This window comes from Emydura macquarii, unplaced genomic scaffold (genome assembly GCF_026122565.2).
Source record: "Emydura macquarii macquarii isolate MOO-44397 ecotype Brisbane River unplaced genomic scaffold, CSIRO-AGI_Emac_v2 contig_554, whole genome shotgun sequence".
NCBI classification, from domain to species: Eukaryota; Metazoa; Chordata; order Testudines; family Chelidae; genus Emydura; species Emydura macquarii.
In genome coordinates, this window is record NW_027130691.1 from 16778334 (window position 1) to 16791329 (window position 12996).

The 12996-nt window shown below is 49.4% G+C and overlaps 1 protein-coding gene across 3 annotated transcripts in view; it reads right to left on the minus strand.

Moving 5' to 3' along the window:
* Nucleotides 1-326: 326 nt before the first annotated feature.
* LOC137147588 (tRNA (32-2'-O)-methyltransferase regulator THADA-like) overlaps nucleotides 327-12996 on the minus strand; it is a 38600-nt gene continuing 25930 nt past the window's right edge. For all 3 annotated transcript variants that reach the window (XM_067539912.1, XM_067539914.1, XM_067539913.1), the window contains 10 exons: nucleotides 11780-11930; nucleotides 10567-10813; nucleotides 9928-10164; nucleotides 9026-9251; nucleotides 8272-8478; nucleotides 7640-7878; nucleotides 6430-6612; nucleotides 3418-3684; nucleotides 2527-2732; nucleotides 327-1292 (listed from right to left, as the gene is read on the minus strand). In XM_067539912.1, the coding sequence (XP_067396013.1) occupies nucleotides 1021-1292; nucleotides 2527-2732; nucleotides 3418-3684; nucleotides 6430-6612; nucleotides 7640-7878; nucleotides 8272-8478; nucleotides 9026-9251; nucleotides 9928-10164; nucleotides 10567-10813; nucleotides 11780-11930 (2235 nt within the window). In that variant the 3' untranslated portion in view covers nucleotides 327-1020. The remainder of the gene's footprint in view (nucleotides 1293-2526; nucleotides 2733-3417; nucleotides 3685-6429; nucleotides 6613-7639; nucleotides 7879-8271; nucleotides 8479-9025; nucleotides 9252-9927; nucleotides 10165-10566; nucleotides 10814-11779; nucleotides 11931-12996) is intronic.

The following is a 12996-nucleotide window of genomic DNA, read 5'->3' on the forward strand; positions in this document are numbered from 1 at the left end:
TGCATCATACTGGATTACTCTGAAATGTAAAGGGTTCCTTCTGTATTCTGTGGACAGTAACTCTGGGACAGAGGCTGTATCAGTGAGGCATATGCTCAACAGAGACAAGTTGAAGGCTCTGGTGGTACAGGAATGTTGTTGCATCAGCAGTTTGGACTAGAGTTAGACCATAAGGATTGAATAAGTGAAGCAGCAGCTAAGCTTAGAGACGAACATTTAAGGAATCAGAGGGCATTTGTTAATTGATTAAAACTCTTTTCAAATGGAATATATAGACACCCAGAGTGCTTTATAACAGTAAGAGCAACACCCAATTAGGACTCTTTATTAATGACAAAATCCAAGGGGGCCACATTTTATTCAGCAAAAAGCATGTTTATTGTCTCCTTATAACAGGAGCCGCAATCCTGATTAAAAAACAATGAAATAAGATCAGCCGAGCAAGGGGGATCAGAGTCTGAGACATGAGCTCTGTCCTTTGAGACATGTTCTCTCTGCTTCTTCAGGGAGAAGTGCATCTAACCCTTCATTACAGGGAAGGCTGTCTTGACCTGAGAGTATTGGGCATACCATGGAGCCCAAGCCTTTTGTGTAACGAGGAGCAGAAACATGGGCTAAGACCATCACTGTTGTTTTATGCTGTTAGTGATCTCTTTACAAAGCTGCCCTCTGCAGGAAAAGCTGGAAGCTGTCACCTCCTGGCTTGATACAGAGAACATGTGCTTGATAAAATAAGTCTGAGGAACCAGGATAACCTGTATGGGGGAGAGGCATGGGTCTTGGGTCATAGGACAATGAACCACTTCCCTTTCCTGGCTGGTGAATTGGGAGCACCTGAGTTACATCAATAACAGAACAGTTCTGGATGGTTCCCAGCAGAGGAGATATCAGGAAGGTGAGCACAGAGATCCAGCAGTGTCTCAGAACAGATCTAAAGCACAGTGTTAAGTGAGCACTCTTTGCCCCTTGGCTAATGGCTCATGATAACTCACTACAGCATAGTTCTGCCACACAGGATGATCAGACAGCTCTTACTGATGACCTCGTATCTGCGATCTCATAGTCTAAACTGAAGGTGGGGGCCATTCCATGCTGAGCCAGCAGTTCCTCTACCAGCACAAGCTCACTTCTCAGCTCCTGGGAAGTGCAGTGGATTTCTGAAACACCGAGGTGGGTCCTTTCCAGAACATCCAGCGCGTGGGCCAGAAGCCTCGCCTTCACCAGCAGCACTGTGACAGCAGTATGCACCTTTGCACACCCCAGAGCTTTCATATGCAAAGGTGCAACAGCATCTAAAATAGAGGGAGCAGAAAAAGGTATTAATAGGGTTAGGGTGTGTACATGACATCAATGGCCATCAAAAGTAACTTATGGAGACAGACGAGATGGCAAATATTCCCAGGCTCACTATCCCGTCCTCAAGCCAGATTCCCATGTAGGACAGCGTGCACATCAAGCACCGTGCTGCTGTACCAGGAGTTGAGCTGCCACTGAAAAACCAATGCCCTGTCAATGCTGCCTTGACATGCACTCCCAGCAGAAGCATGAAGGTGCAGAGCCATGAACACCCACCAGGGACTGCTGCCTTTTTTTCTGTCCCTAGGACAGGTGAATCAGCACATGACCCAGAAACTGGCTTGTGCTTAAGTCTGCACTAAGCTTCTCTATTTATTTAGTTTGTTTCATTTACAAAAACATCCAGTCTCTAAACTGGTGCTGGGCAGTCCACTAGGCGTTTGTCTCAGCCCATCTTGGCTGCACAGATCACACACGGCCCCTAGTACAGAGATTCTACTGCGTTTCCCGGCCAAGGGCAAATAGTTTATTATGCAGGTAACATCACAAGGATTTCTGGATGCAAATTCCAGTTATCCAAAAGCGCCAAGCTGTTTCTTGTTCTCCGCTGTCACCTCTCAGCACCGTTCGTGGTACGTTAATGGGAGCTGGTTGAACTGTGTGGCAAATTTGGTCAAGGAACAAAACAGTTCCGGTTGTTAGTCAGGGGCACAGACCCCGCAAAGGAATAATGAAGGAATGCAGTGGCTGTTTCCTGGCTTTTCCTTTCAGGCTCTTCATTTTGTTCGTCCCGGTCTTGGTGCTGTTGGAAGGGAGGCGGCTTTGTGAGGGAAAATGGTGGAACAACAAACCTAAAGGTAGCAGGTTTTTCTGCATGTGGCTTGTGGGCTAGAGCCCAGGTGAATTGTATTAGCCAGACTGAGGACAAAGCTGAAAAAGTGTAAAGAATACAATGTAGTCACTTAAACCCCAAGTTTAACGTACCTTTGAAATTGCATATAGCAGGAGGTAATGGGCTGCTGCTTCCATTTTAGTAAATTTAAAGCAATTATTCTAGCACCCCGTAAAGAAAGTAGCAATTCGTGCAGGTCAGACATATAACCAGATCTGTGCTTTATGAACAAGTGTCATGTATGCAACCAGCTTTGTTTTGGTTAAGGCGACACTGTGGGTTATCTTGACTGCCCATCGTGGGAAGGGATTAGTCGCTGTGCCAGCGCAGCTACATACCTCGGCTCCACCAGTGCTTGCAGCGCTGTAGGTTGTGTAAGATGCTGGGTCCGGTGGCTTTCAGCCAGCACTGAGTGAGTTCACAAAGCTGGGTGGAGGCGGGGACCCTGTCTAGCAGCCGGAGGAGGAAGGGGAGCAGTAGTCGGGATAAGACAGCTGGCTCTGCAAAAACATTGGGTTCGTCCTCTTTATACAGACTGACAGCTCTGAAAGGGAAGCCAAGTCAAACGATAAACCCCACATTTTGTCTGATTCTCTGATCTGCTCCTCCAAACACCCCGTCTCCCGCGGCACGATTTCACAGATACGTACGAGTGGCGATACCACAGTGGTGGGTGGTGCATGAGCAGACCAATAAATACTGCACAGGGCTTTCTGGGATTGTGACTAGAAAGGATATTTTGTTTTTATAGATCAAAAGGCCAGCGGCCTCCTGCTCTGGAGGATAGCTCCCCTGGGATGCTGTCAATAATGATAATTATCTCACATCTACAGAGCCCATTTTTGCAGCACGGTGTCCCCATTAACTCCTTAATCTACACAGCTCCCTGGTGTCGGGGGGACGTGGCCAGGAGAAAACTGGGAGTGGCCAGAGCCCCTTATGCCCCAGCAGCCCCCAGCTCTCCTCTCCGCCCCTCGAGGCTATTGACGGACTGTAAGTTACAGCAGCTGCTCCAATATGCACTGGGACATTGGACCCGTGCAAAGTGGGATGTGTGAGCACAAGGTGCCTCAAAGCAACCTTTGTATCCCCTCTAGAGTTGCAGTGTGTCCTCCTTGGCCACAGCTGAAGATGGGTGCTGAAATGCTTCTGACACATGGCTCGTGGGATGGGGGTGGTGTGATGTATGTGTGTGATCTTAACACCAGTTTAGAATCGTAGCTGCTCACTTGTTGGCCTCCAGTTCTGTCAAGATGTTGCTGAGATCCAGTGTGGGGAGGTGCTGCAGCAAAGAATGCAGTGTTTCTTGGCAGTGCCAGAACTTTTCCAGCAGGAGATGCAGCAGGCACACCAGCCCTTTGTTACCCTGGATGAAGACACAACTATCTCGAGGCTGCGCTCCTGACAAGTGCTGAACAAGGCTGGCAAAGACAGAGGCTTCACGCCGCACTTCCTGATCCTCATCTTGTAGCAGATAAATACCCATGTCCATCAGACTGAGTGGAAAAAGAAAGTGGACTTAATTTAGTAGCGGATGGTGCTCCTCAGTGCAAAGCACCCCATCAGGTGTTATGTTGAGGACATTGCTGGGGAGAGTTGGAGCCAACATTTGCATTTTGTTTTAAAAAATATTGTTTTGCAAAATCTTAGGTCAACAGGAACATTTCCAGTATTTTTATTTAAACTCCAACTACAAGGCTTTTGTTCACATTTAAGCTGTTACTGGATATTGCAGAGTTGTGCTCTCCTGCATGAGGGTCAGAAATAATGAGTTCATTTTCATTGTGCAGGCTGAGTGAAATCAGACAGTAACTAAACAGTACTTCTAGTGAAAAGGAACTGAGGCTTTTAGGTGATAGCAGCAGCAGCACAGGTAGTGACATCTTGTTTATAAAAACGTGATTTGTAACCTGGCAGTGTCCCCTTTAATATTATTCAATGCGGTTTTCCTAGTACTAGTCTTCTATTAAATAGGCAAGTTATTAATCTTTAGTGGCAGAAACTGGGATTTTGGATGCTGGAGCAGTACTGGAGATGTGTACTGTAAATGACCATCAAGAAATCCTGGTGGCATGAAAATCAGGTTAACAAGTATTGCTAAAAGAAGCTGAATTAGCTCGTCAGGAAATTAAAAACAGAGGAGATTTTTTAGTTATATAAACAAAACCAGACTCAGGCTGGATTTCTCTATTTGGGGGTAATACTCTATGACTGGAGAATAGCTAACATTGTACCGATATTTAAGAAAGGGGACAAAAATGATCTTGGCAATTACAGACCTGTTAATCTGATCCTCAGTATATGCAAGGCTTTAGAACAAACTGAAAGAAAGCTTAATTAAATTTGTGAAGATAAACAGTAAAGGGGATGTGATGCAACGTGGGTTTACCAAAGGTAGCCAGATCATGCCAGATTAACTTAACTTCCTTCTTTGAGAAAATAAGAGAAGTGCAGTATATCCTAATATACTTGAACTTCAGTAAAGAATTTGACATGGTACCACTCAGGAAATTATTAGTTAAATTAAGGAAGAAGGGCCAGTACAAGAACTTTAAGATGGGTAAGGGGAGAAGACAACTGGTTGTGCTGAAAGGTGAATTATCAGACTGGAGGGAGGTTACTAGTAGGGATTCCTCAAGGATCCAATCTTATTCAATATTTTTATTAGTGACCTTGACACAAAAAGCAGGAGTGTGCTAATGAAATGTGCGGATGATATGAAGTTGGGAAGCATCGTCAATACAGCAGAGGATTGGAATATTATACAGGAAGATCTGGATGGCTTTGAATACTAGAGGGACAGAAATGGGATAAAATTCAATAGGACAAAATGCAAATATTTCTGCTGCAAGTGGGGGTCTCATCAGTTGGAAGTGACACAGGAGGAGAGAAACCTGGGTATGTGGGCTGATCACAGGATGACTGAGCCACCAGTGTGATTTGGCTTTGACAAAGGTAAATTCGATTCTAGGATATATCAGGTGAGGCCTTTCCAGTAGAGGGAGAAGTGTATTAATGCCATTGCACAAGACACTGGTACATACTGTGCAATACTGTGTACAACCCCGGTCACCCATGTTCAAGAAAGATTGTTTCAAACTGGAACAGGTGCAGAAAAGAGCGACTAGGATGATCAGGGGAATGGAGGAGATTGGAAGAGCTTAGCTTATTTAGCCTAGCAAAAAGAAGGCTAAGCAAGGAGATGATTGCTCACTACACATACATGGGGGGGTGGGTGTTCAATACCTATTTAAGCTACAGGACAATGTTGGCACAGAGACGAATGGATATAAACTGGCCATGAACAAATGCAGGCTGGAAATTAGAAGGTTTCTATCTAAGCGTCAGAGGGATGAGGTTCAGGAACAACCTCCCAACAGGAGTTGTGGCAGCAAATGATTTGTTTTGAGAGAGAGTCGGACAAACTTTTTAGAGCGCTGCATGACGGGGTGGCTTGTGTGATGGTAGCGGCAGGGCTCAGCAACCTAGAGGCACACTTCCGGTTTGCGTCTTATGGGCCTAAAAGTTCAAGTTTCATGGTTTCAGCCGGCCACCTGCAGAGGTCAGGTAGGGTCCCCCGCCCCCGTGTAGTCTGTTCTTTGTTTTTAATCTCCTTCCTCTGTGGTATCAGGGATGGCCACAGCTGGAAAGGGGACATTGGGTGGGGAGGGCCAGGGCTCTGAGGTGGCACCAGCAGTCTCTCTCTCTCTCAGAAGTGCTTGGCTGGCTGGTTCTTGCTCTCACGCTCAGGATTTAACTGCTGGCCATGTGTGGGGTCAGGAAGGAATTTTCCCCCAGTCAGAGTGGCAGGGTTTTCACCTTCCTCAGCAGCCTGGGGGCATGGATCATTTGCCAGGATTATGTGGGTGTATCTCGTTTAATCATCTCCTGCCGTCGTGGGGGCCTCAGGCACTGGTGCACCTTGGCCTCTCCTAGCCTCTGCCTGTGGCACATAATGCTCTACTCTCCTGTGGGCTGGAATGCTTTGGTCTAATTGCAGCTACTGGGTTTAGTGTGCGGGGGGGAGGGGTGGCTTGTGATACATGGGCGGTCTGACTAGATCAGTGTTTCTCAACGACCTGTCCGTGGTAGCCTCCTTGCTGGTCCCTGAGATTTCCGTGACACAGTTTAGGAAGGCAGCAAGCTGGCCCCTGGTGTCAAAAAGGTTGAGGAACGCTGGACTAGATGATCTGCTGGGCCCTTGTGGCCTCAACTCTATGATCTAAGTATCCGTCACATACCGCACAGCCACCGACAGAAGGGAAGGGCAGGAGGCTTCCAGGGCTCTCTGAATCACGTCAGCGCCTGCCAGCTTGAGAGATCTTGCTGCTGCCAGTCTCAGCATCTCCGAAGAAATGGATCTGCTGCATCTTTCCAGCATCATACACCATCGCTCCAGGAGGGGATAATCCTGAAGCTTGGAACTGTCAGAGGACAAGTAAACAGAGTTAGCGAGACGGAATGTCAAATTTAGGTCATGCCTTCTGGCTCCATCAGACACCACCACCTGCAGGCCCACGGGCACTCAGCTGACTGCCCCGACACACAGTTGTCCCTTTTCATGGAGTTTGTGTACCAGTAAGCCAGACCCATGTCACTGCAACTACATAGCCATTTCATGCACCAGACAAGTGAAGCTGTCACAAATCCTTTGATTTGGTGATGTCCACTGCAAAAACTAATCAAAGTGACTAAAAGATACCACATCCTGCAGCAAAAGGGTCATGGTCTTCTGCAGAACCATGTGGAGCAGCAACAGCACCTCTGGTTCTTTCCCTCTCACATCCATTACATCCTATTATTCCCCATCCATTCAAGCACAGGGACAGGGAGTCCTGAGAGATAGGGCCACTTGAGTTAAGTCCTGAGAGATAGGGCCACTTGAGTTAAGATGCTACACCAGGCACAAAAGGTATTGGGATTAACATCGCTGCCAGTATTTTAGGGTCGTAAATACCTGCCCCAGGACTCCTTGGAGACACAGCATCATTTGTGCTGTAGCCTACCTATTGGACAACTAGCTACTCCACTGACATCTACGTAACAGGCACACACGTGTTTTTAGCCAGCACCCTTCTACATCATGTCGCTGCAGCTGAACAGGAGCTGATCTGCTTCTCTTCCATGTTCATCTCCTCTTTCTCTTGGGGAGTGCAGTGAACTGGTATCAGACCACCCACTGTGCAGCAGAACTCGAAGGCTGCGCCAGCTAGATCAGTACAGTGGAAGGGCATATGTCTTCAATGAAATTCAAGCAGAGAGTGGAAATGCAAACCAAGTAAGAGCAAGATAAAAAAGCCAGGACGGGAGCAAAACGTGTCATCTGCTGTAGGGCCCAGTCCTGCTCCTACTAAAACCCATGGCAAAACTCCTATTGACTGCCATGGACCATCAGAGGATTAGATGGCTTCAGGAAGAGGGAAGGTAACAGGAGAATAAGAATCTACTCACCCCAGGACAAAGAGCAAGCTAATCGCACACAGTGACTGGAAGAGGAGCTCTGGGCCCGGAGAATCTGTTTCCACCATAGATAGCAGCACCTCCACACATGCTGCAGCAGAACCCAAGAGTTTATGGGAAACAGCCTGGGACTGGGAGGAAGGATTGCTGCACAGATGTACCAGAGCCTCCAGATATAACTTCAAGAACTCTTTGTCCCTCCGGCCTTGTAGCACTGACTTTAGGTTCTCCTGAGGAATAGAGGGAAAGATGATGCAGAGGGTTAGTTCCCAGAGAAATAAGGAATCAGTATCCCACTCTGAAACAGTCATTTCAATTTGGGATTAGGAATGACACTTCTAAAACCAAACTGCAGCCAGGGAGGTGCGGTGGATTAACGCTGTAGGCACTCACCTCTAGAGATGAGTGGGTTCAAACTCCCATTAGGATGCAAGGGGAAAGGCCTGCGGTGTCAGTGCTAAGTGAATGGCCTCAGCACAATGATTTCTAGGAACACGTAACTAGGCAAGCTCATCAGAATGAAGAGCTCAGAAAGGCATGATCTGTTTCATGTGTGGGGCTTAGCACTGAACAGGTCCCAAACATCCACTCTGATTTAAAATCTATATGGAGCCTGGCCTTACCAGTAACGTAAGCTGGAGAATCTTCTCTAAGTCCTTGCACCTGCCTTCGTCCCTTTCAATCACCCACGTCAGGATGGCTGTTTGTATATCAACATCTGCCTCTTGCAGGAGCAAGCAAATTCCACCAACTTTCTCCGCACCAGCCTGGCTTGCTGCCTCATTGCAGAGGAAGTGCGTGATACCTTGATGGAACACAGCAGAACCCACCTGGAAGAAAACCAGAACAGCTGTTTATACGCTCCTCATGAATGACTTTTTGGTTTCCAGGGCGGGACAAGATCCCGCTGATGTGGACCAAGTTTGGATTTGTACCCTGCCACATGCCCACTGTTAGCACATCTAATAAAAATATTAAGTGAAAAAGCTGCAGAACTAATTAACGGACATTTTCCCCATAAGCAGAGATGCTCAAGGTTAAAGGCCGTTCACCATTTTTGTAAGAGCACCAGAGACTTTTTAACGCCAAGAGAATTCCTCTCCCTCTCCAAGCACTTTGCAAACATCAACTGGTTAAGCCTCAAAGGATCCCACTGAGGCAGACAGGTGTGACCCTGCTTTTATACAGAGAAAGAGTGAAGCACAATAAGGTTGCGTCTCTACTCTGTACTCCATGCCCCACGGAGAGTTTACAGTGGTCCGTGGGGAGTTCAAAGCTGGACTAGTGGAATGTGCCTGCTGCATATTCCTTGTCCTTGAGCTGTTTCTGTGGCCCCAGCGAGCCACAATGAACACAATCGGCAGGAGAGGCAGATACCTGGAGCTTGGTAGACCTTGCTTTCTGCCCTGGCCGCAGGCTGTCCAGCTCGCTGCTCACAACCTCTCGAAGACGCTTTGCAAAACCCTGGGTGCAGCTCCCCACCAAAAGGGAGATGACTTGGAGGTAGGCTGAGCGAATGAGAGGGCACTGCTGTGCGGGTGTGACCAACCAGAACTGACCTTCCATCTGACGAGCAACAGACCGCATGGCATCTGCTGACAGACTGAAAGGAAACGGCAGTTTAGCTAGCAAGGTACCAGTAACACTGATGTGGGTTAACTCTTACTAACCAGCGTGGCTGCAGGGGCGTGAACTTGTGTGACAGGTGCCAGCCCAGTTCTCTCTGCACAGCCACGTGTCACAATTCTGTTTCTCGGAAGGGGACAGGGCACTGCCTTGACAAAGGGTTGGAAGACCACTCAGTCACTACGAGACCACGTTCTGTCGTGTCTGAGAGGTGGTGTCGTCACTGGCCTCTTTCCCCCTGTTTCTAGGGCGTGGGATGGAACCTTTCCCCCGCCTCTGCAACCAAATGGAACATGACGTCAGCGTGCGTCCTTCTGCATTGTCCCTGGCACTTCAGGAGGCAGCCAGCAGGATGCTCTATGCAGCATGGTCTGTCCTTGTGTCTTGCCCTTCAGTAGCAAATGGAGCTGTGCCACAAAATGCTGGATTGCCAGAAGCACAGGAAGCCAGTCACCTGGTGAGTCTGTGATTGGGCCACTGCTCTGCCACTCAGCTGGGAAGCAGTGTTCCTGGGTTAATTTCAGTATTTGTCTAGGCATTCCCTGCCAGGCTGCTTACGCTGCGCCCCTGCTTTTGGAGTTGGGATCTGAGGTCGTGCCCTCCTGCCGTGAAAACAGAGAGAGAGTAAGGGAATGACCCAGAAACGCACGCACCAGTTAGTGTCCGCAGCGTACGCCAGCAGAGCCCGTATCTGCAGCAGACGTCCATGCAGCGTGTTGTGGGATAGGACGCCGCCTTGCTCGGCCAAGTCCCCAGCCAGACGCAGCAGGATGCTCCTGTATCCAGCTGTAGGGACAACAGGGACCAGGGCCTTGGCTGCCATTACTCGCACTGCGTAGATGGGGTTTCCTGCAAGCTGAAGCAAGGGCTCCAGGAAGCAAGTGGAGACGCTGCAGAGCGAGCAGTGCAGAGTGGGAAACAAAGCAAAGATTATCCTCCTGCTGTTCCAGGTCCCTGCTACCTGGAGTTGAACATAAAGGGCTAGCAAAGGACGACAACAGTTTGAGAGCACGTCTCAGCTCTATGCTTCGGCTCCCCGTGGCTACTGCCCCCTTAGCACTAGCAGAGCCCTGCCATCGCACACCCCATCCTCTGCAAGGATGGCTACGGAGCAAGTTAGTTTTACCTCGCTGCATGGGAGCCAGAAGAGCGCAGCCTCCCCCTCTGCAGAAGGCAGGATGCTATTGGCTCTGGGAGATTGTCAGCCTCACTCTGGCCATAGGTAGCCATGCCTCTATGGGGACCCCTAGCCTGCACCTGACCATGGGGGTGGCCTCCCCCGTTTTCTCTACCTGCTCAGTCCATCTGCCCCCGGTTGGAGTTTTGCCAAGAGTGCCAGGATGGCGTGGAGTGAGGGGCAGAGGTGAAACCTCCCTCCCGCCGGCTGTCCTGCCGTCTCCAGAGCAGAGTGCAACTCTGCCAGCAGGATCTCCCGCAGCTGTGGGTAGCGGCTGAAGAACGCCTGAGGGCTCACCCCATCCTGGGCACAGCCATCATCCCGGCTCCGCTTCGGACCCAGCACCCGAGCTGTGAGGCCACCTGAAAGAAAAGCAGGAGAAGGGGATCAGGAGCCAAAGCCATTCTTTCAAAATTCAGCAAGGCTCATGGCAGGGAAGAACCTGCTGCCCATAGACGCTGCCCTACACTTCACCATGAACAGCAGGTCCACCGCATCCACATGAAGGCAGAGTTCAGGGGTTTGAACATCAAGACTCTCTGAAGTCTCTCCTTGGAGCCTGCTTCAAATCCCAGCTGGGCTGACTCAGCCCTTCCACGGAGGGCTCTCTCTAAAGAGACTCTGAAAACCAGGTCCCCCCGCTCTGCAGGGCACTGAAGATGCCGTGGCCTGTTGTGTCAGACACGGGGTTTGCCTCTAGTCCTTGTCCGGTAGCTCACACACCCCTTGCTTTCATGCTGCACCAACCTCCACCCAGGAGAGGGCTGCATTTCATTGACGCTGCGTGTCCTAGGAGACACGGAGACAAGTCGAAGTTTAGATCCTGACTGGGACTTCCCCAAAAGTCAGATCAGGGGGTTTGGTTGGGGCCATCTCTTGTGGGCAGTTCGGAAAGTTCTTTGTGGTGCGGGATGCTGTGCAAAACATTCTTCTCAGACCCTTTAGGGGACAGTGACCGTGACCCGCCCTAAATATCCAAGGAAGTGCCTCGTGGACCTGCTAAGGTGAGCATTCCTGAGGTAGCCCAGCGCCGCTCTCATTTGGGACTCTCTCTAACAGACGCAGGAATTAGCCTGTTAACAGACTCCCCATGTACTGGAGGACACGTTTTGCAAGGAGCACTACACTATATCTCCTCCCCAGTGATGTTATTCACAGCAGAGCTCCTGACATTCTCATCTTGCTTTCTGTTCAGTTAGCTCCTCAGAGGACACGACGGGCCAGACCTTGAGCAGAGCAACGGCCTTGCTCCCAGGGAGGTTGACTGATGGAAAGACACCAGCGTGTGCGCCTCAAGGCACTGCTCGGAATAAGCAGCTGTTACTCACTGAAGAGCTGGATGGCTGCGTTTCTCATGGCCCAGCTAGATGAGCCTAATGCCTTCAGAAGCAGAGCCATCATCGGCGTGACATACTGTAGCAGCGCCATTCCCAGGCCAGAGTCCCGCACCAGCGTCTGCAGGACATGCAACGCGGAGACCTGCAGAGAGCACGCAACAAAGAACACTGTGACCCAGGGACTTCTTGGTGCCCAGGTCTGGTCTCTACGTAATTGTTCATCAAAGGGTGTCTTGTAAGGTCTCTACTGAAAGTCTGTGTCACACTGCTGTATGGGTAATATGTAAGGAGGTATGTGTGTATTTTATATATATAAAATTATGCTCTTAACTAAGGTCTGTGAGTTGGGGCCAGGCACCAAGAGGTGAAGAAGAAGTTTCTTTCAGGTGGGAAACGCTTATCCACCTGTCTGGCTATATGTACATTGAGTATTACATACTTCACAACAGCTGTCTGTTTACAGACTGACCACAATGCTAATCAAGAGATTGTGAAGTCTCTTTTGTGAGATTGTGGGAGATTCTCTGCGGGGGGCGGAGGGGGGAAAAGCAGCAGGCGGTACCCTGTTTACAAGTGAAGACAAGTGATGAATGGTTGGAACTATATCTGAGGATACAATGGTATGCCCAGGTATCCTTCAGCGAGGGAATGAGCTGCCAGCTGGCTTGTCTTATGAACAGAGGATCACACCTGGCCTGACTGTCTGATGATAGGAGAGAGACTCTGGGTGAGTCTAACATTTGAGACAGGGGAATGTCTTGTTAGATAAGTTTAGACTCTAGATTTTATTTTGTGTGTCTCTTTGTTTCCATTATTCCTGCTTGCTGCTTCTCAAATCTCTGTTCTCTGTTAAATAAACTTTTACTTGTTTTCACTGGAAACCAGTCCCAGTGGTGTCAGCTGAGAGGAGCGGTGATTCCGAGGTGAAACTTGCTTTGGGAGCAGTGGAGCTGTGAGTGCGGGGAGCGTGCAGTAGAACAGGGGCCGGCCTCTTCAGCGAGATGCTCGGGGGCTGGAGGGTGCCTATTCCTTACCTGGAGAGGGACAGCGGAGCCTGTGTGGGCTGAGGGGGGAGGGCTGCTGTGGCCTGTGAAGTTTGGGAACTGACCCCTCACAGACAAGGCTTCCTCATGCTAAGGGCAGGTGGTAGCGAGGTGCCTTGCAACCCTGGGTCCATCATCTCCCATTCAGAGAGCAGCTTTCATTGC